Source organism: Maylandia zebra, linkage group LG7 (genome assembly GCF_041146795.1).
Source record: "Maylandia zebra isolate NMK-2024a linkage group LG7, Mzebra_GT3a, whole genome shotgun sequence".
NCBI lineage: Eukaryota > Metazoa > Chordata > Actinopteri > Cichliformes > Cichlidae > Maylandia > Maylandia zebra.
Window position 1 is genome coordinate 48,193,420 of NC_135173.1, and position 23,031 is coordinate 48,216,450.

The 23,031-nt window shown below is 39.2% G+C and overlaps 2 protein-coding genes across 2 annotated transcripts in view; one reads left to right on the forward strand and one right to left on the reverse strand.

The window, feature by feature from the left end:
• astn2 (astrotactin 2) overlaps positions 1-23,031 on the reverse strand; it is a 303,516-nt gene that overhangs the window by 68,330 nt on the left and 212,155 nt on the right. The window contains exons 14-16 of the mRNA XM_012916877.3: positions 14,797-14,921; positions 13,540-13,644; positions 12,210-12,389 (exon numbers count right to left, since the gene is read on the reverse strand). Coding sequence (XP_012772331.2) covers positions 12,210-12,389; positions 13,540-13,644; positions 14,797-14,921 — 410 coding nt within the window. The remainder of the gene's footprint in view (positions 1-12,209; positions 12,390-13,539; positions 13,645-14,796; positions 14,922-23,031) is intronic.
• On the forward strand, positions 1,930-8,839 carry trim32 (tripartite motif containing 32). The gene is made up of 2 exons (XM_004537991.3): positions 1,930-2,051; positions 2,582-8,839. The coding sequence occupies exon 2, from the start codon at positions 2,594-2,596 to the stop codon at positions 4,628-4,630; it is 2,037 nt and encodes a 678-aa protein (XP_004538048.1). The 5' UTR covers positions 1,930-2,051; positions 2,582-2,593; the 3' UTR covers positions 4,631-8,839.

Here is a 23,031-nt window from a genome sequence, read left to right on the forward strand (position 1 = left end):
ATAATTAAGTCAACAGGGACCCATCCCCTTTGGCCAGAGTGATGTTGCCCACGCAACAACAGCAACAGAGTTAGGTATCTTTCTAAGGCAATTAGATACAGATACACTCACTATGGGCGGATGATGTTATTGCTTTAGTAAGACAACTATAACAGGTCCATACTAACTAGTGATTTTAACAGGTCCTTGCTTTAAGTATAGATATTGTAAATTATATACATTTCTTTTAACTAATATAGAGAAAAAAGGGCAGCACAACAATTACGGCTCTGATGATAGTAGGCTAAAAGAAATATTAAATATCTTAGGATATATCTTGAAGTGGGCCATTTTTAGATAGTCCTGTTAAAGTAAATCATCAGCTCCAACATTAAAGCCACGAGCTCAGTGTTGCAACTCTGCAGCTGACACAACAGCTCTCACCCACTGGGGACATGGGAGTTTTCAGCAGTGTGGTGTGATGTCTAGCACCAGACACTGCCAGCTAATCTGATGGGTCCTATGGGTTGTGGGGTGGGGCCTCCTCCAGGCTTGTTCCTGCATATCCCATTGATGTTTGACTGATATCAGGAGAGTTTGCAGACCAGGTTAAAAACACAGACTCATGTTGCCTTAGCTGGTCGGCGTTTCTGCAGAATAGGTGGGACATGACCTTTGGGGGAAGCCAGTGCTGTTAAAGCAAAGGGAGGTGCTGTCGCCATGCAGACAAGGGTTGTGTTTTGTCTGCAACAATGGTGGTACGTGTCAGAGTAATCCACATGATTGCCGGGACCCGGCAGAACATTGTGCTGTAACTGGATTACCAGTGGTATTCACTTCACCTGTCAGTGGTTTTAATTTTGTTGCTGATATCTGTATCGTGTGAACATTCTAAGTAGACCTATTCTGACATCTAATGGTCACTCTGTGTAATTACTGCCTTCTTTTAAAAACAAAGCTTGTGAACACTGCTTCAGGTATGCTATGGGAGAATAGTTTTCTCAGCTACAAGTTTGGTTACTTGGTTACAAGTTAACCAGTTATCTAACTTAAAAGGGGGTAGCTTTAATGGAGAAGGATATTCTGCTAAAATGACATTGCAATAATTTTATTGTGTTTATTGCATTTTACTGTTGATCTCCAAAAGTTGATTCTGTTCATCTGGACGTAGGGTTTTATGGGAGAAACGCTACGTCCAGCGCGGAGTCAAGGACGGCATTTACGTGAAAAGCGAAACACCATCTCTGAATCGAGAAGGGGGCCTAAGGGTACATCTGTCACCATCTTACAATGCTGTGATTGCACCCAACTCTTTGTGAATGGTACTCATGGCCATTGATCATTGGTCTTTGATCAGTGGGTTTTGGTCAGTGGTTGTTGATCAATGGTCATGAGATTTTGCATAATTAAGATTAAGGAATTGGCCCATTGTTCCTTCAGTGGGCTGGTTTCAGTCATTATGCAAATGTACTGTTTATAAGATTGGGGAAACCTGCAGTCAGCTGAGACTGAAGAAGTCACTTGGATGAGTGACGAAACGTTTCTCCCACAAAACGCTCCGTCCAGATGAACAGAATCAACTTTTGGAGATTTACTTTCCTGGATGATTGAGAATGCACCAAGACATTTTACTGTTGAATTAACAAGTTGCTGGGAGAAGAACACATATGAATCCATCTAACTGCATTTATATCACACCTAAACATGCAATGCTTACTCTTGCTTTTTGCCTGTGTGTTTATTCACTGCATATACCAATCTAACCAAATCGATAGAATTTTGTATTTAAAAACATTTGGTATGGAGTTGTATTTCTTTTGGGAATTTCTGAGGTCATCCAACTCGCTAGGTGGCGAGCTCCAGTAATTCTGAAAAACTGCGCTCTCCGTTTACTAAATGGCAGCCAATCAAAACAACCGTAGGGCTCGCCTCTGTGCGTATTGCGTAACATCCCGGTTGTGTGTGCGTGATGTCGTCAGCACTGCAGTCTTTACTAGCAGCTGCATAGCCGAAAGATACAGAACGCCCCGCAACAGCGCTGCACTTTTAACCAGCAAAACAGTGAAGTGAAGGTAATGTTTAAAAGCAGAAAAGCCTCGAGAGACTCTTACGACGAGTCGCCTTTCTTACGTTTGAATGCACGCCCTTCAAAGTCAGTACTGTCGGTGAATAACACTACTGTTTATGTGCAGGGCTAAGGGCATTTGTCGTATTGTGGTGAGGCCTGCGATTTACTTTTCCTTTGCAAGTCTGGACTGCAGTGTCAACCTGCTGTAAAACAACAAGTTAGCATTATGTTGGTGTAGGATTTAACCTAGTACTCCCGTTTCTCATTAGCATGACACGGTGTATCTCTTAGCTTGCTGATACACGCCATCACTCACCATATGTTGGGTTTCAGTAGCTCCACGTCATTGAACTGTGTATCTAACCGTTAATGTTGATCTAATCTGCTCTGTTATCTAGAATCTAACTTAAACTTGACCTGGCAAATAAGCGTGGCTGCATCCTGTGTTTATTTTTTGAATATCTGTTAGTTTCGTCTGCTTCAGTGTTACAGTGTGGCACAATGTTACAGAACTTTTCATTTCTTCCATTTAAGGTGAGGACCACAATGGCAGCTGCTCTTGACCCAGATCTAATGAGGGAGGTTCTCGAATGCCCCATCTGCCTGGAAACCTACAACCAGGAACAAATGCGACCCAAGCTCCTGCAGTGTGGTCACACAGTGTGCCGGCAGTGTCTGGAGAAGCTGTTGGCCAATACTATCAATGGTGTCCGCTGCCCCTTTTGTAGCAAGGTCTCCCGTATGAGCAGCATCTCCCAGTTGGCTGACAATCTCACTGTGCTCAAGATTCTCGATTGCACTATGTCCTGCAGTGCTGCTGCCGCCGCCCTAATGTGCAAATCCTGCTGCAATCGCCTGCCGCGACAGTACTGCCACGATTGTGCCTCAGTTCTCTGTGAGCTCTGCAAAGGAGATGGCCACCTGCATGAAGGACATTCAGTCCAGCCGATAAGGGTGGCTGCTGAACAGCGTCGTAAGGACCTGGGTTGTAAACTGGAGGCTCTCCGTGATGTTATAGGAGAAATTCAGAAAAAAAAGACAGTAATTGAAAACATTTCCAAGTCCTTGAGACTAAAGTACCGAACAATACAGCAGGACTACACTACAGCTGAGCTACGTCTTCAAGAGGAGCTCAGCAGGTCTCGAAGGACATTCAGGACTTCCATGGCAGAAGTAGAAAAGCTCAACGCGCAGGTCCTGGAGGAGCAGACATATCTTCTTAACATTGCAGAGGTCAAAGTGGTGTCACGCTGTGATTATCTGACAATGCGAGCAAGACAAAGTGACATTGCCTTGCTAAAAGACGATGGCGGAGACAGTGATGATGAGGAACTGGATCTGAGGAGCAGTTTACCCACAACCTTTCAACTGCAACAGCCAGAGCTGATCAGAACAGAGCAGTCTAAACCTCTAGAAGTGGGCCAGCTGACCACAAGAACTTGCACCATCAATACAGATGATGAGGAGAGTGGGTTAGAAATTGCACTTGAAAGTGATGTAGAGGGGGCGGGAGCTACAGGAGGTGAAGTGGTGGCTCCAGTGGATCTTTACCGAGACATTGACATGGTTGCAGCTGTGGAGGAGGCAGTATGTGGTTCGCCAAGCAGCTTTAAATCAAAGTCTATGGATGCAGGAGGAGGATCACCTGGAGCAGCGCGGGCAAGTTCAGGGCCGCCAGTCTGCCAGTTTGTGAAGAAGATGGGCTCTAAGGGAACTCTACCTGGGAGTTTCAATCTGCCTGTCAGCATCTGTGTGACGCCTCAAGGTGAGGTACTGGTGGCTGATCGTGGGAACTTCCGTATCCAGATTTTTAATCGCAAAGGCTTCCAACGTGAAATTCGGCGCAGCGCTAGTAGCATTGACAACTTTGTCCTGAGCTTCCTGGGGGCTGATTTGCCTAACCTCATCCCCTTATCTATTGCTGTGACTGCACAAGGCTTGATTGGTGTCACTGACAACTACGATAACTCAGTTAAAGTTTACACCATGGATGGACACTGTGTGGCCTGCCACAAGAACCAACTGATTAAACCCTGGGGTATTACTGCCATGCCATCAGGCCAGTTTGTAGTGTCAGATGTCGAAGGTGGCAAGCTGTGGTGTATAGCGGTAGACCGCAATGTAGGTGTGGTCAGCTACAACAGACTTTGCTCTGCTGTACGGCCAAAGTTTGTGACATGTGATGCAGCTGGAACGGTTTATTTTACCCAGGGCTTGGCCCTGAACTTTGAGAAACGCCAGAATGAGCCCCACCTGGAGGGTGGCTTTTCCATCGGTTCGGTGGGTACTGATGGCCAGCTTGGCAAACAGCTCAGCCATTTCTTCTCGGAGACGGAAGACTTCCGCTGTATCACTGGCATGTGTGTGGATTCCAATGGAGATTTGCTGGTTACAGACAGTGGCAGGAAAGAAATCCTCCAGTTTCCAAAAGAAGGTGGATACAATATTTTAATCCAGGAAGGGCTGACCTGTCCTGTGGGAGTGGCCACTACCCAGAAAGGACAGCTGCTAGTGCTGGACTGTTGGGACCACTGTGTTAAAGTCTACACATACATTCAGAGGAGGCATTCCTCTACTTCTTAGAAGAACAACAAAGTGTAATTGCCCTTTGTTGTGCAATTGCAAAGTACAGAAGTTTGGAAAAGGAAGAAACATACTCTTATTTAACACTCTTTAATTTAGCTGCAATCCAGTCAGTTCTCACTGTAGCTCTCATTTGGGTTATTAAATCAGTAGTTCAGTCAATTCAGTTCAGGTTATAGTCTACTGGGTTTTATCTTGAGTATCTCAAGTTGAATCCGGTTCTTATAATGTAGGGATGTCAAACTCATTTTACATTGTGGGCCACATACACGCACAGCCCACTTTGATCTTAAGTGGGCCAGACTTTCTGATAGTGTTTAATCACACATTTAGTCCCTGAGATATTTCAATAAAAAGAAACAAGTGCAATTTCAAGGATAAATCAGTTTTTCTACACGATATAGAAATGTTGCTTTGGGCTTAAATTGTAAGAAGTAATGTGTAAAAGTACAAAAAAAAATCAAACTAAATTTATTTTCATTAATTGACAGAATGTCTTTTTTTTTCTTTTCTTTTAATGCTGAACCAACTGTAAAAATAGTAGATGGTGAAAAAACAGGAGCTTTCTCTCATTTAATGGTTTACTGGTGTTTATTTACTTTGGTGAAGTATAAACGATCACTGAGGAGGTCAGTAGGAAAAGCTGTAAAACTTGTGAAAATATAGTTAAGTTTAAAATTTATGCCCTCCTTGACAATTTCCAAAGCCATCCAGTGGGCCAGATTTTTGGCGGGCTGATTCTGGCCACTGGGCCTTATATTGGTCTAGTGGATCTGATCATGCAAACTTTTAAGATTAAACACACTGGCATGCTATCTCTTTGGAATAAGCCTAAGATGCAACTGATTTCTAAGCTACTGAGACACAGATTTTTTTTTTTTCTCTTCCTTCCCATTTTATTGGCTGCTGTACTCACCAATCAGCCTGGCCTTCGCTAAACATGTATTTACATTAAAGCATAAGGCTTTGAGCCTGTGAAGCACTTTATCGACACATCACTGTTTTCTTGTGTTAGGTTTAAGTAGCACACACTAACATTGATGTCGCTGAATGCAGCTGGCAGCTTTAATGTTTACTGCACAGTTAGCTCATAGCATAACCAAGTACCAGCATTCATTAAATTGCATTCAGTAACATTCAGGGAACATTAAATTTAAAACATTAAGGTGTGAACTGGAAAGAGTCCAAACTCCAATATTATGTGCTGTGGTGGAACTATTAAACCGTAATAGGGATATTAATGGAATTTGTTTATCTTTTTAATTCATGTTTTAGGAAACTTATGTAGGACTGTAAAGGTGAAAAACAGAACATTACTACATCTTTTAAAGTTCATTTAATGGTAGCCTTGTTAATACAACCAAAAGCACCTTTTATTCGGTTGACCACATTATCATTTTTTCTGTGGGGCTTTGAGAGCACATTATTGTCTTTTGTTGCGGTATTAAAGTTCTGTCCGTCAGTCTTGTATACATCGTGCCCAAACACGAGACACCAGTTGAGAACATTCTGGAGCAGTCGTTAGGCTTTAGTGACAGTGAAGCAACTGTCACTAAAATTCACAGCCTGAGCTGCATACATTTCTCTCTGTACATCTCACATTTGTACATTTTTTGTAATTTTCTTCCAGTGACTTTCCAGCCATGGCCTAACCACAATATCACTGAAATACAGACAGATGTAGCATAAAATTCTGTTATCTGCTTCAGATGATATTCCAGCTGTTTATCTCACTCATAGATTTTACCTCTGTTTTAGCTCTTTGTTTTCCTTTGTTTGGTTTTTGCTTCACCTGGTAGTTTTAGTCTAGTAGGATGAAAAACACAATAGCTTTTTTTTTTCTTACACAGAGCTGTTCCCATTATGAACAAAGCAGAAATGTCCTAAGGGGTAGGATGACCTTTGTAGTTTGGAAAGTGTTTAAAAGTGAAAAGCTCTGAGGGTGTACTCAGAAGTGAGCGTAATGGCTTAGCAAGCTGTGTTGAAGCTTAAAGTCAGAGTTTTCAGTGTCACAAAGGTGACTTTTTTACCTGGCTTAATCACCGTGGTAACCTATGCTAAACACATAACCTTGTCAGGAGCAATTTATGTTTAGTTTCAAAATCAGCTTGAAGCACCATGTTCTCACTGATTCTTTAATTTATACCATGTGCTAAGTACTGTACAGATTCTTTGCTGGAGTAATATGTTTCATATATGCAACCTGTTAAGCCGTACCTCACTGAAACCACTGAATGCTGTAAAATTCCAACAGCACAAACTGCATCGTATAGTTACTGGAATTTACATGCATTCAGTTGGTGATGCAGAAAATGTATAGATGTTTTTATGCATGATTCTTATCTGCTGCGTTGCTGGAGCTGCTAGAACACAAAATGGAAAATCAATCAGACCATTTGTCACCAAGAATACGTATTCAATCAGTAAAATGAATTTCACTTTGAGCTGGCAAAAAAACAAAAGAAAGTTCTCTATGTGCTTTAGTGGGCTATGTGACAGCAGCATTTAATGTTTAAATGTATCTGGTTTAAACTTTCAGAGCTCTAATATGCAGACCTTGCATTAGAAATTAACGGCAGCATAAAAACAAATAAATTATCAAGCCAGGTTTAATCATTGCGTGCACTAAATCATCAGATTGTTTTTCACCTATTAACGTCTCTGACTGGAAGAGGTGGCACTCGCGGGGATCGTTTTATGCAGAAGCAGAGTCATATAATACGTGAAAACGCCCCGTTTTGTGTTTGAGCGTGTTCGGAGCCTGAATCAGAAAACCTTTCTTAACAGAAAGTTGATAACCACCATTGTGATACCCATTATCTCCAACTGGGGTTTAATTTTTTGTCATGCCAGCTAATATAAAGAAAGCCTGGCTATGTTGAACTTCCTTTGTAGTATACCCCTGAGTTCTGTTCCCTAAAAAAAGTACCTACAGCTGCATCAAATGCAGTCACGTCTAAAGGATATATACTATACTACCATCGCTAACACTAAACCGCTGCAACACTCATGTCACAGACAAGACAGATTTCTAAAAATACAAATGTTTGCAAACTGTGTTCAAACCTGACATGCTCCATGGCATTGTTTCCTAATGCTTGCCTACTGGTTTCAAAATCTTTGTAGGAATCATAGCTGGCAGGAGCAATTGGAGTAGCACTGCAAGGATAATGATGATTGAAAACTCCAGCATCCTACCCCACACCTGAGTTTGTGAAACCGCGTTGGTTCCCTGTTGCTTTGTATTCTCCAGGTTTTCGTTCAATATTAGATAGCTTGCAACCAGAGTTCTCAGTTGTTGGTAGATAGGACAACAGCCATATGTAATATTTTGCTATTTCATGCACAGTGTCTCCGTTCTGGTCTCCCATCAATTTGTAATTTATTGGTACACCATTTAAATTTATTTAATTTCTGAATTTAATGGTGGTGTGAGAAAGCTGATGCTTTTAGGATAAATAAACAAAAAAAAGTCGTTTTTTGACAATGATTGGCAGGTGGGACGGGGCAGACTGCAGACTCACTCTGTTTTAGCCTTAAAAATATTTTATTTCACAAAGCTGACCTTAACTCTGCACTGGAGCCCTATTAAGCAGCATGAGAATCAAACTGTGTAATAACCAATACATGTTTTTAATATTGCTACATAAGCAAAGAGGAGAAGAAAGTTGAACTGAAGTATCCTATCTAGTCTATCACACTCATATATTTGTGCTGTTACATTTTGGGTGATGTATTTTGGGGCTATGCGTTACCTTAGCACTGATTGATTAAAGACTCTCTCGTCTGCATGTCATCCTTACCATAAATTCTTTTAGTGCTGTACATTAAAGAGATCAATAAAATGTAATTACTGGACATATTCAAGCTGTTTAAAGTAACACAAAAATGCATAAAATGCCAGAAAAATCAAGTGTCCTTGTGTCAGTGTGGTAAACATCAAATTATCTCACATTGTCTCATCTTAATATTATTGTTACGTTTTTGAAGAAAGGTTATTTCCTTGCATATTTATTCAGTAACTCTACTAGGTTGTTATATTGCATTGTTTCAATGAACCAAAAACCAGTGACTTTTAAATTATGTTGTTGAAGGCTATGAATTTTACAGTGTGTTGAGCACATTGTAGACATCTCTGTGTCGTCCAATTCCTGTTTGTATTGTTAAGAATCTGAGTGCAATAAACATTTATGAAACGAGCAGATAAAATGTCTGCAGTAGTGTCTTTTTGTGTATTTTAGTTGAATGTGAGTGTGCATAATTTTTCAGTTTCTCTCTGGCTGTTATTAAAAGACATGATTTTAACCTTTTTTGTCAATGTAACTGATTAGCTGATTACTTCATTTACATATACTTAGATGCAGGTAATGGTGGTTGATGAGGACAAAAGTAGTAACACTGACAATTAAGCCATAATACAGGCAATCAACCCTATCAGTGTTTTAAGCTGTCAGAATAATGTGGCAGGATAAAGGGCACTTTATTTCTTACCTAAAATGTTGTACAAGTAAAATCTAGTTAACACTCTACACACAGCTGGAAGTTATGAAACACAAACTTAGTTGGTGCTTCAAGTGCATTGCTGAAGAACATCACATTTTATGGTCTTTATTAAGCATAAATAAAGTCCATAAAGTAAAATGGACATGCTTTTTTGAAAAGTCTCTCATACTTTTGTGACACATATATTTAGATTTGGGTTAACACGTTTTTGGACAATAACACAATTTTCATTTTGCCACTGTATACCAGCACGGGTAATTTTATTCAACATGTGATTGAAATGCAGCTGTAATTTTAGGGGTTTAACAGAAGTACTGCATTAACCATTTTACATAATTATTTATACTTAGTCCCCCACTTTCAGAGGCTGAAAAGTAACTGTTTCTCCATTATTCTTTCATTGAAAATGAAGGAGGTGATCATTAGCCCGAAATCAGAGAAAAACTTTAGGAGTGGCCAGATCAGTCTGGTGCATTTATAAAAGAAGGATTGCACTGGTCAGCTCAGCAACACAAGGGCCCGAAAGACCTTTTGGTGACGTGAAATCAGCTGAAATCGATGATCATAATTACTTTCCTTGGTTGAGAAAAAAAAAACCCTTCACAAAATCTAATCATGTCACAAACACCCTTGAGAAGTAAAGGTAGCATTATCAAAGTCTACAATCAAGAAACACCTTTATAAATGGCAATACAGAGAATGTATAAAAACATACAAATCATTGGTTATAATCATGAACAGGAAGGCCCAAAAAGGCGCTTCTCAGTTCTGATGAAACAGAATAATGAAACCAAGATTATCTTGTACCAGAACAATAGGACAGAAAAGCATGGAGAGCGAGAGAAACATCTCATGATCTGATGACCATAAAATATCTGTGAAACGTGGTGGAGGCAGAGCTGTAGAATAGGCCTGTATGGCTGCCAGTGGAACAGGGTCATTCCACTGGCAGCCATATTGATGATATGACTCCTGATGGAAGTAGCAGGATGAACTGTTAAGTAATTATTGATCCCGTGTTGAATTTGTAAGTTTGCTCTCTTATAAAAAAGTGAAAAGTCTCGAATGTTTTATGCTAATTTCATTTTAATGGAGAGAGATTAACCAACAATCTGGAAAATATAACTTACATAAAAGTTAGAAATTTATCTGTGTCACTGAGCATTTGATCTTCAAGAAAAACATTACTTAGTGCTTGTTGGAGAAATCCTTGTTGACCAGCACAGCAGTAAGACATTTCTTGTAGTTGGTCATGAGGTTTTCACGCATCTTAGGAGGGAATTTTCATTGTTCTTTACAGAAACTCTCTAAATCAGGGGTGTTAAATATGAGGCCCAAAATCGGCCCAGAAAAGATTTGCTGCCAAGTGGGCTGCCCCACGAAGAAAGTGTAAACGAGTGCATTTATTTTTTTCCTATTGATAGACCCCCACTCCCCAATGCCATCCATAATACACAAAGTACAAAGACATTTTCTGTGAATTAATGAAAACTTTATATTCTAAATTTATAATTAAAGGACAGTGAGCAATTACCTGCCAGAACCTTTTTTCTGTAATTATACACATTGATCATATCACTGGCCCACTTCTCATCAGCTGTATGCAGCCTATGATGTTTGACATCGAGTTTGACGTGTCTACTCTAAATCCTTGAGGTTTCGTGGCTTAGTAAGTTGAAGTTCCCTCCACAGACTTTCTACAGGACTAAATGCTGGCCACTGGCTAGCCCACTCTATGAAGTTATGTGCTTCTTCTTTAGCCACTCTTTTGTTGCCTTAGTGGTTTGTTTTGGGTTGGAAGCCCGATCCACGACCCGTTTTCAGTGTTCTGGTAGAAGTAAAGATGTTCTCATCCAAGACTGTGTTCTTTGGGCCTTTTGTCTTCCTCCAAACAAGCTGGGTCAAGCTGATGCCAAAGAGCTTGATTTTGGTTTCATCTGTCCACACCGCTGGTGAACTTAAGATGGACCTGTACTTGTGCCTTCTTAAGTATGGGATCTTGCAAGTGGTGCAAGATTTTCGTCCATTGAGGCATAGTATGTTACCAGTCGTGTTCTTGTGAAATGATCTGATCTGTTGATATTCTGTCTCCATTAAAATGAAACTAACATAAAAACGAGAGACTGTTCATTTCTTTGTAAGTGAGCAAACTTAAAAATTCAGCAGGGGGCCACTGATACTCTCTGTTATATTGATACTCCCTCCTAAATACTCTCTGTCCTGATTAAGACAAATGCTGGAAGCTGATCGGACAGCGGTTCATGACCAGTTAATAACCCAAATAATACTGCAAAAACAACCCAAGAGATTTTCAAGGCAAGAAATATTGGGATATAAAATGTATAAAAATGGCTCTAATTCCTGAACAGTTAATGCAATACTTTTATTAAACCCATTTGAATTAAAGCTGCAAGCCTCCACTTCAATCACATCTTGGCTGTTTGATTTAAAATCCACTTTAATAGTGTACAGAGGAAAAATTATTTCACTGTCCAAATGCTTATGGACTTTTCTACTATAAACGTTGCTAGAATTGAAAAAAAAACAAACACTATCTTGTTATATTGCTCTTTGTAAGGGGGAGGGGGGGATGTTCAGCAGTCGACCTCTCTGACCCATAATTCTGTCTTCTTTTTATTTTTAGAGCCAATAAACCTCACTGATCACCCAAACTAAATATCACTATTTGGGATCACTAAAAAGGTTAACAAGGACACAGTTAAAAAACAACAGCACTGCAAATGCCAGATGATGGATGCTTTTAAATTAACACGGTTATCTTGAATTCAAGTAATTTAACCGAAGGCTGAATTAATTAAGGATGGGCTCTTTATACACAAGTTAAGTTTCTATATTCAGATAAAGTTTAGACCCATGTTTCTGTTAACACTAGGGCTTAGTTTAACTCTGTTCACACCACAGGTTCACCCTTTATTAAAACATGGTGTCCTTTTTGTAACTATAAGTTATCTAAATGATCCCTGTGTTGTATATGAGGCAGGCATTTTCATATATTACTCCAGAATTCAGCAATCAGATATTTTGGGCTTTAATTGCTAACTGTTAGCATACTCACCTTTCTGGTACTGCAGCCAGAGCTGCTGCTGGGCCTTCTTGCTGGGGAAGTAAATGCTGCAGCTGAGCTCAGAGCCATACAGGGCTTCAGACACATAATGGCTGCCATATTGCTGAAGAAAAGCCAGCAGCTCGTCACGTGTGCTCTCTGTTGACAGTGTCTTCAGCACCTTAGAAAAGCCTAAAAAGCCAAGGACGAGATGAGTGAATTCTTGTCCAAATAGGTGAAAAGGATAGACTGGCCAGTCACAATATTAAAACTACCTGCCTAACATTGTATAGGTCCTTTTTGCGCAACCAAAGGAAGTCTGACCTGTCAAAGCATTAACTCTAAAAGGCCTTTAAAGGGGCTCTGAGGTACGACACACAAAGCAGATCCTTTAAGCCCTGTAAGCTGTGAGGTGCAAGGTTGGGTCATTTTCAGCACAAACCACATATGCTTTTAAAGCTCATGGCATTGTTACCTATTATAGGAACTACACAGTTGCAGAGAAGGGGCTGCATGGATTGCAACAACGCCTGGTGAGTGCTGCATGTCAAAGTAACATCCACATAATTGCCAGACCCAGAACACTGGCCAGAGCATCATTCTACCTGCCTCAGCTTGCTTTCCTGCTGTAGTGCATCTTGCTGCCATCTGTTCCCCACGCAAACAACGTGGGCACACACACACACACACACACACACACACACACACTCCTCTGTCTACATGGACACCCCCAGGCTACTGCCACTGCTCCATTGTTCAGTTCTAACACTCACATGTCCATTGTAGACACTTCAGCTGTAGACATTCTGAGCAGCCCGTGAGTATGCAGCCACACAAGCAGCAACCTTCACTGCAATGTGTTTTATGACACTTTTCTGTCATAGCCAGCATTAAGGTTTGCAGCAATTTGCGGACTCAGACCACACAGGATAGCCTTCACTCATCTCACATATTAATGAACCTTAGGCTGGTTCACTGGTTGTCCTTCCTTTAAACAATGCACGTGGGAAACACATGAGCCATGTTGTACATCCTCTGAGCTGATGGTCTAGCTATCACAATTTAGTCCATGTCAACTTGCTCTGATTCTTACAATTGGCCATTTCTTTCCAAAAAATCTATGTTAAAACATTTTTTCTACTTGATGGCTAATATATCCCCCCATTTGACAGGTTCTATTAAAAATATAAAATATAATAAATATAAATATTTATTTCCAAATAACAACCTCAAAAGATATCTCAACTAATAGCTAGGTGATAGCATTGAAAACATGCTCTTATTCATCAGTTTCTTATATTCTGATGGCGGGTGATCAGAGTTTTATTATTCAGACACTGACCTGTAGCTAGGGTAATAGAGCTGAGTTTGACTTTGTACAGATTGCTGCGCACTCTCCACTGCTGAACCATAGGGTACCCAACAGCCTCGCTGAACTGGGCATCCCCTAAGGAAAAAAAATGTGAACAAACTGGTGAATTTAAGACAAAAAGATATCAAAAAGTTTACAGCTACAACAAATTTAAAACTAATTATAATTTTCAGAATTATGAAGACATACTGAAATTCAAAACAAATGAACAAATTAAATCTATCATTTCATTTGTACAGTTTATTGCACAACCATTGTTATCCATTACTGTCTTAACACCATTTATTATCCCAGCCCATATCCCAGCTGCTCCTGGATCAATGGTGATATATAGAGCAGCTTGAACTCCAATTGGATTGCTGACATTAGAAGTGGGAGCAATCTTGCCTTTCCCTGCAATTCAATTACCAAACTTTCACTTCAGTCTAGAACTAAATAGCCTCAAAAGTGAAGAGCAAGGGGGGGAAACAATAAACTGCTTACGGGAACCTTGATCCTGTGCCTTTGAAAGGCGTTTTACACCTGAGACATTCATGCACAGTGAAAAAGGGTAATTTTAGTTTGTGTGCATCTGTCCAATTGTTGTGAAAGCAGAACCCTCAGTGAAATATCTCAGGGGTCACTTTGGACCAAGTGCCAATTTAGCTAATGGAAGGATTAGGGAGCAGAGGTTCAAGACCAACATTTAAGTGAATCAGTCCCCCACAGAATAGGGTTGAAAATTAAATAAATACATAAATAAACAATATACACATTTTATAAACCCATATATTTAAATAGTGTTTATATATAGTTAGTGTGTTTTGGGGCATCTATATGTGTAATTTGCTCTGCATGTGCTCACATTTTAAGATATATAGGGGTATTGGCCTAGGGGTATAAAAGAGGATTTTGTGATCAAACCACACCTTCTTATATAATATTAGATGATCTTGTGCCCTGGATTTCACAAAACAGACGCAAATACAAAAGAATAATCTACATACTGAGATTTGTGGATTTGAATATTTCAATATAAATCTTTTGTATCTTCTTGATCCTGGGCCTTTCAAATAAGAAATTGTTGTGTGGGTGCTATATTTTTTTTTTTAACTTTCTCAAGCAACAGGCTAAAATGGGATAACAGAAAGCTATTCCTAGCAAAAAGTGCAATAAATCCAATGCCTTTAAAAGAAAAGAGAGACACGAGAAGAAAACATATTCCCAAACTTCCTCAAATGTTCTCACCTGTGAGTAGCTGCAAGTTGGGCAGGGGCTCTGACAAGACTCCTCGACACTGTTCCTCTACCGGTAAAGGAATAACCATGAGACCATCAGCAAGCTGAGGAAAGTCCTTAATAAAATTATTGTCCCTGAGAAAGAAAAAGAAAGACAGAAAGAAAGAAACTTTAAGTATCTAAAGGAATCTAAAGGTTATGTTTAACAGTCAAGGAAGCAGCTGAACCTCATGAAAACTGACTGCAGCTCAAAGCATCTGCAATCCTGGCATGTTCCAGTACCTTGTGCAGCTGCTAGTGTCCTATATCATTCAGCGATTGGGATTTGGGGATTTACTGTCTCGTGAGTTTCTTCCATGATAATATTTTATGTGCTTTTGGAAAAGGAGTTCTCTCCTCTCCTCCTCTATGCACAGGTAAAAATAAAGGTGTTCAGCTCATCGGTTCCTTATCTTAGATGTGATCAAAAAGTTCTGGGAACAGGGCCATAAAAATCAAAAACCCTTAAAGGATTTAAATTTGGCTTATCTCCAGTACAAGGTCATATTTTTTCTGCATGTCCAGACAGTTTCCAGTGCGCCTTTTATCTTTAGAGCTCTCCTGGGAAGCCCCTACATTGGAGGACATCAAGCACATTTTCCAGACACACAAGTAACAGAGGACACAGTGGGACTTCCACAGAGATTTTAAAAATACCAGCTGCACTGAAAATAGTCCAAAGACGATGAGCTTAAACAGGAGGGTGGCCAAATATAAATCAGGTAAGGTTTTTGAATTTTTATGGACTTGTCCCCGTTAACTTTTTCATCTATTTTTTTGTGCACTGTACGTCATAGTGAAATGTTTAAACTATAAATGTAACAAGAATCTTTTTGCTTCTTTTTTTTTTTTTTTTTAAATCTCAGTAATCTCTTTCACCTGTGAGTAGAGGAAATTCCTAGAAGGCCCTGCAAACAACAACAGAATGGGTGCAAAAGCAAAATATACGTGCAAATACAACATGTGAATGCATGACGCTTAGAGGCGCAGTAAAAGCCACAGTTGTGTCCACCACCTCGAGGGCAAAACAAAGAGCAGCAGGCGAAGGTAACAACATAAAAATCTTTTTCTCATTTTTGGTGAAGATGATAAGTACATGAAAAAAAATGATAATAACAACTGTCAATAGTACAGAAAGCCACTGAGGTCATAAATCATCTCATTCTCCCTGCTGTTCGACACTTTAATAACGCCAGCTGGCGTTTAAAAATACCATTTAAAATGGCATTTGGCATTTATAAACACCATTCGATGTTTTAATATCACCAGCTGCCATGTATAAACGCCATTCTTGCCATTTGATATTACCGGCTGCTGTTAATAAACGCTGTTGCAAACAGCACTGGAGGACATACAAACACCTCTGTGCCAAGAGAGCAAACGTTAATAATATAATGCCAAAGCTGCTCGAAATTCGAGGCTAGCTAACATACGGTCCAAAGATGTGTCTGTCACGCTTTATCTTAAGGCCCAGACACAAAATTAATGTTTGGAATTGGTTTTTACTGGATGGCATTTTAAAATGTGACATGTTTCAAATAGTTTTGGCAAAGGAGGTTTAGTGTCTTACAGCAAGTTTCCTAGGCAGGTCTCTTTCGGTACAATTTTGCGTAGAGTCTGATAAAGTAACTCTAAGGTGTGACACAAATACTGAGGTTGAAAAAAAAACCCACGTAGACATAAGTACCAAAGACATGAGACAAGATGATTTCTGATTTTATGGCACTGAAACTGAAAATTCTGCCTCCAGTTCAAGTTTATGTTGACTTAATTAACTAACTTCTACTACTGCATAGTGGTTGCTAAACTTTAGAAAAGTAGAGAGCCAGCCTACATCCAAATACCCCCATCAGAAAACCTCTTGCTTTCTGTGGGGTTTGCAGTGCAAGACTGCCTACTGGCAATATTATTATTTGAAGAGCATAAAATGTGGAACTGCAAGGAGAATTAGATGAATTATGACCTTAAACAGTGACGTTTGTGGGTCGGAGGTTAGAAGATAAAGAACCACACACTATTCTATAGGGACAGGCAACAAAAAACATCCATAAATGCACACATTTTCAAAAACCTTTTTCCATTTTCATTGATCTGCTGATCTGCACCTCTATGATATTTTTCAATGGAAAAAAAAAATACTTGGGAAAAAATATCATTAAGCCTACATGTAGAGATATAAAACAGAAAATGCTGTGATGCATTTCTTTCAGTAGCTAGGCCATTGTGGTAGAACTGGAGGAGCCTTGGTTCATTTACTGTCAAAAAGATGGGTTGTCTTACTGCATCCTGAAAGCATGGAAGGCTGCAGCAACTTATTTCCTATAATCCACTTTTATAGGACCAAATCTCAGAGCTCAGACCTTGTGTGATAGAAACCCTAGGGCTTGGCTTGATTATTCTTGATATAAATTTTTTATCTTGCTTCTCTCTTTCTGTCCTACTCCTTTCTTTGTCTAATCACAAAGCCTGCTAGATGCAATCACTGCGAAAATGGAGGGGTGGAAGGAACAACTCAAGGGCAGAAAATGAGAACAAAGAGAGACAGAAGAGGTGTAAAGACTAACATAGTTTATTCTCAGAGAAAACATATCGATTGCTAAACTATATCAGTCAGTTTCATCCAGTGGCTCATGGGACCTAAGGTAAAGCTCATGTATACCTTTTTGGATTTTCAAGCCCAGATTTGCGCTGCTCACTATATCCATTCAGATGGTTCAATGTACAGATGACCAAAACAAACAAACAAAAAAAGGTGGGATCAAGACTTTTAATGGACACCTGGATGGATATAAAAAGTTAAATGTTCTTAAACTTTCTTTTTCAAATTCCTTCCTTGAGGGAAAGACAAAAGGAACAGATGTCATACCAACCTCAAAGGTAGATTCTGGCATCTGCACAGGTAAGTAGGTGAGAAAGCAAATTCAGAACTGACAAAATGTCAGACTTCAATTTACCTGGTTTTAGCTTGACTGCAGTTTCTCGGACTGTGTTTATGTGTGTCTGTGTGTACGTGGCAGGAAAGAAACTTGAAACATTTATTCTGCTGACAGCTCATTACAAGAAGAGACATTTATTTGCAACGCTACAACCCAAACAAACCAGGGTGGTTAACAAGATGAGCCAGTTGCTTGTCATTCTAGAAGGATCATCTTCATCTTGCACAAATGGCTCCACTCATGGCACCACTGCTATGGCGAACTTATCTTACTTAAGACTGAAAAATTACATCTTATAAACTGACAGGCAGCTTATGCAACGAGCAACAGACCTAGCGACAAATGTGTGGATGCTAATGTGCGCGCCAGCTCACTGATGTTGCTTCCTGAGACTAAAATGAGATAAAGTCGAGATTAACGCTAATTGTTTCCTACACCTGTGCTTCTTTTTGTTGTTGCTGCGTCTGAACTTAAAATGCTTTCAGAAAAAGTCTACAGAGGACTGTAATAAAGCATCGACTATAACGGGCCTTAAACAACACAATGATTTCACTAATAAAGACTTTTTTTCACTGAGGACATTTTGACTTGCCACGCTTAGAAAAGCACAGGTGGAAATGAGTGACTGCTGATTTGCATTCAGCTGCTCTGGTTCAGAAGCTTGTTACAGTGTGTACAGACTCACCTGCCACTCTGTCAGTCTGTCATGGCTAACTGGGAAATTGGAACAGAACAGAGCTATCATTAATGCTATTTTTAACACACGTGCTGTCTGCTGCAAAGAAAAGTAATGAAAATAATAAAAATAATAAATGTTTCCTCGTCAGATTTCTAATAACATTACTGACATTCAAAATGTCAGCTACTCGGAAATAAAATACTAGACTGAATGTAGTCCATCTGATTACAAGAGCTCAGATTTCTTTTGTTTTTTCAGTAGAGGAACTTTAGAACTCACTAAAGTGAACTTAACATTACAAAGTACTTTGACTGACGCGCAAGTAAAATCTCCATATGTAAAATATGCCTGCTTGTTCAGGATTTTTAGCCAACTAAAGTTACATGACTCACATGCAGCTTTACTACTGCAAGCAACCCACCGCACACCAGACTACATATGTGAGTACGGGCTTGCTGAGGAAATGCTGGCAAAGTTGTATATTTACTCATGTTTCATTCAATACCCATGTGTCTTCATTAAGGGCAGTGGACACTAGACTCCCTTTTGGCCAACCAGGCCTTCTATCCTGCTTGAGTCTACAAATGGAAAATGCTTCCCATTTGAATGAGAATCTCCAAATTACAAGCGTATGAAATGAGTAAATAATTAAAATATATGGTCGAATAACATCTTTTTAAGACCATATATCTATCTACGAGACACTTTACATACAGATGTCCTTATTTATTTATTAATAGTAGAATCAGTGTCAACATTTAATAGTCCAACAGGATAAGTGGCTACAGCTAATTAATAGAGGGATAGCTGTTTTTCTTTTTGTGTCTTTGAATGTTCATCTTTCACCTAATTTCAGATGGCTGTGTCTATTTGTGCTTTCCCACATATGTTTGAGTGGGTATATTTATTTTGACTTTGTGACTGTGTAACTGATATTGAGTGGTACTTACGGAGAGATTGTTCAGGATAATTGGCTCTTGTGCAGTTTAGAATAGAAACCTCATTCCCACATCTAAACACTGATCAGCAAAGTTCAACCGCATTCACTTCATCTTAACTACAATGAGATTTGCCAACAATTCATTACCTCAGATTAAAGAATCGTATCAACAAGAATATACTTTAGGTTAACGATGCTTTTTAAAGCTGCAATTATTGGGAAAATCACATCAGTCCCTTCTTGTTCATTTTTGCTTTTTATGTTGAAGCACACCAGTATTGTACATGGGAGCTTTTGGTTGAATTGGAGGCTTACTCCAATGATTTCAAGTGCCCACTTTGACACTCAGAACTCCATTCTTATAATCAGCCAACCGGCTGCCCGCCAGTCATAAACCCACCATATGCTCCCATACGGTCCTTCTAAAGATGACTCAACCTGCCTTTGAAACAGCTTCCCTAACAATGACAGGACCTAACTGTTTCAGCAAATTGTAAACCTTGCAGGATGGTCTATTCCACTCATTTAGAAGCTGCTTTTCTGGACTGACGCAAGCACTAACAAAGACACCCTAATTCCCAGAGGAAATGAGTATTGAATATATATACAAATCCTTGGTGCTGAGCTCACAAAGGCTATAGCCTGATTATCAGTGTCTGTTCTAGCTCAGCTGCTAATTGAGCATGTGTAACCATTTTGGGTCAAAGCTGAAAGAGCACTTTAAAAATGCGTTTACAGGGCACACTCTGAATGGCCACTTCAAATCTTGCAAATCTTGCTTTCACCATTCCGAATAAACAAATGAAATCAATACACTAAAACTGATTTAGCAGGCATGTAAAACGGCATCATAAGCGAAGTCACATAAAGGCTTATCAAAGCATTTGAGATTTTTAGTATAAAAAAGACAAAAACATATTAAATGCCAGCTGCATTAAAAATGCTTGAAGATTTGATGAAAAAATGTTACACTTGCAGTGATAAGAGTGATAAGAGCAATTCCTGTGCATGTAAAAAGGAGTCTGGTATGGTATTTATTAACTATGGGATAGTTTATAAAAAAAAAAAAAATAGTAAAAATAGCTAGAAAAAATACATTGCTGAGGTAAAGGCAAAAATATTTCCACATCCAAAGTTTAATATCAGTCTATTACTATTTAATAGTCAAGTTCCACTTATACTGTCCTGTGTAACGATCCAGCACTAAACCTCATCCTGCCACACTTTAATGACCACTTACAGAGAAACACTGGAGTAGAAAAAGTGCTACATACTCTGTTTATGCATTTGTGAACGTCAAATAGTCTGAGCTCTGTACTGTAATAATCAATAAACACTGTATAGATGAAAAACTATTAGGAAAAGGAGGAAAAAACACAATAATAATTTTTGCCACTAGAGGATGCTCTGTCTCTGTGTGAAAGCAAGAGACAGATATCTAGTGGTATGACCCAATGTACATAGTTTAAGTATTTATGTGTTTTTGTCCCTGCACATTATTGAGTAGTCTGCAGGAGACTTTATTCTAATGTGCTGAACATTAACAAAAAAAAAAGTATAAACAGCTTCTTCAGCAGTCGTTTTCAGCAGTAATAACCAGTTGTACGCATTATCGTCACATTACACAAAACACTGCCATATGTGAAAGTACAGGTATTTGTAAGTATGTAAGATTCACAAAAATGCAGGATTTGAGGGGTCACAGTGCTGGTTCTGATCTTCTGGACTGCAGTTCAGAACTAAAAAAAAGTAAAAAATGAGAAAAGAAGAGTTCGACCTGAGAAAGGGTTGACGAGTCGTGACAGGGCAGTGATGGTCAATTTACCACAGAGAAGGAAGAGATGTTAGAGCAGGGGGGTTGGTAGAATTGCAGGCTAACAACAGTCTTTTGATCTCTATGTAAGCAGCCACTGGGTGCCAGCACAGTTCAGATAGGGGGAGGGTTGTGTTGGAGGATTTATGGAAGCTAGGGACAAGTAGGGCTGCAGTATACTGGGTAAGCTGAAAGGGTGTCAAAGTGGATGAAAGAACACCAGGAAGGAAAAAGGAAAATACCTTTACCTGACGTATAGCAGGAAAGAGTGATTTATTTGCTTGACAAAAGGAACATTTTAATTTTCATATTAAAAAAATCCAACAAAAAACAAAACGCAAACACAAGAAGCAAGATGCACGTCACCAGGTCTTGTGTCTGAATCTGATATTTACTGGAAGTAGAAGAAAATTAATAAAACCAACCAAAGAAAAGACTTGCACTGGTTTTTCTAAGACAACTCTCTACATGAACATCATCTCTTGTTGCTAGTGTTTTGATAGTGTTTAAGATACACAGTTGGGTCAATAGGCTTTTTGGACAATAACAAAGCTTCTGTATTTTATACATAGTCTCCCATTTTCAGAAATTTAAAAGTAATTGGACAATTGACTGATAAAACGTTTCATGGCCAGATGAAGCCTCTTCATTCATTATTGCACGGGAAATTAAGCAGATAAAATCTTGAATCAATTCTAAGTCTTGAACTTGCATCTTGTAGCTTTTCAATGGAACTTTCAATGTAAGGTCCATAGAGATGTCAAGGCAAATAAAAGAGGTGATCATTAGGCTGAAAACCCCAAATAAACCTATCAGTGAGATTGAAAAAACTTTAGGCATGTATGGCTGCCCAATGGAATGGGTCATTACTGTTTATTAATGATGTGGCTACTCAAAGAAATTGCAGGGTAAATTTGGAAGTGCACATGGCTGTGTACTCTGCTCCCATTCAGCCAAATGCAAAACTGATCGGGCACTGCTTCACAGTGTAAATGGATAAAGACCCAAAGCACACTGCGAAAGCAACTCAAGAGTTTCTCAAGCAAAGAAATGGGGTATTCTTCAACAGCCAAGTCAGTCACCTGCTCTCAAGTCAAGTCAATTTTATTTATATAGCACATTTTGAAACAAGAAGAAGTTGACCCAAAGTGCCTTCCAAACCATTAGAGCATGCTTTTCAGTTACTGAAGACAAAATTGAATCCAGAAAGACAGAAATAAAATTCACTAAAGGCCTAGGAGAAGAAGAAGAAGCAGAAGCACAATATTTGGTGATGTCCAGCTGTTTTAGATTTCAGGCGGTCATTTAGTTGATGAAGTATTAAAAACAATCTTTATGTTTAAAATGATGGTAGTTTGTTCAATTAATGTTGAACACGTAAAAATGTATAAAACACCTGAACCCTAAAACAATTAACAATGAATGCTTTTGATAAAAATCTAAAATTTATTTACTGTGGCCTGACAGAAAGATGGTCCTGGACATCATGTGCTTACGTGGCTTCACTCTGAGTATATTAGGTTAACTGGTGAGTCTAAATTGGCCGTAGGAATGAATGCGAGCATGAATGGTTATGTCTTTATTTGTGTTAGCCCTGTGTTAGACTGACAGTCTGTCCAGACTGTATGCTGCGTTTGGGATCGGGTCGAGTTCCCCGGTGACCTAAATTAGTTTAAGCAGAAGAAAATGGCTGGATGCATAGATAGTTGGATGGACTTCATACACAACTTCACATCTAGTTTTTGTGGTGGTATAAAGATGCAAAATTTCCAAAAAATGTAATTTTTCAAAAACTTATGGACCTAATTGCACAACATGCAACTGCCACTGGACAATAC

Excerpts from the sequence above, each read along its gene's own strand:
- trim32 (XM_004537991.3), top strand. The coding sequence starts at position 2,594 with ATGGCAGCTGCTCTTGACCCAGATCTAATGAGGGAGGTTCTCGAATGC.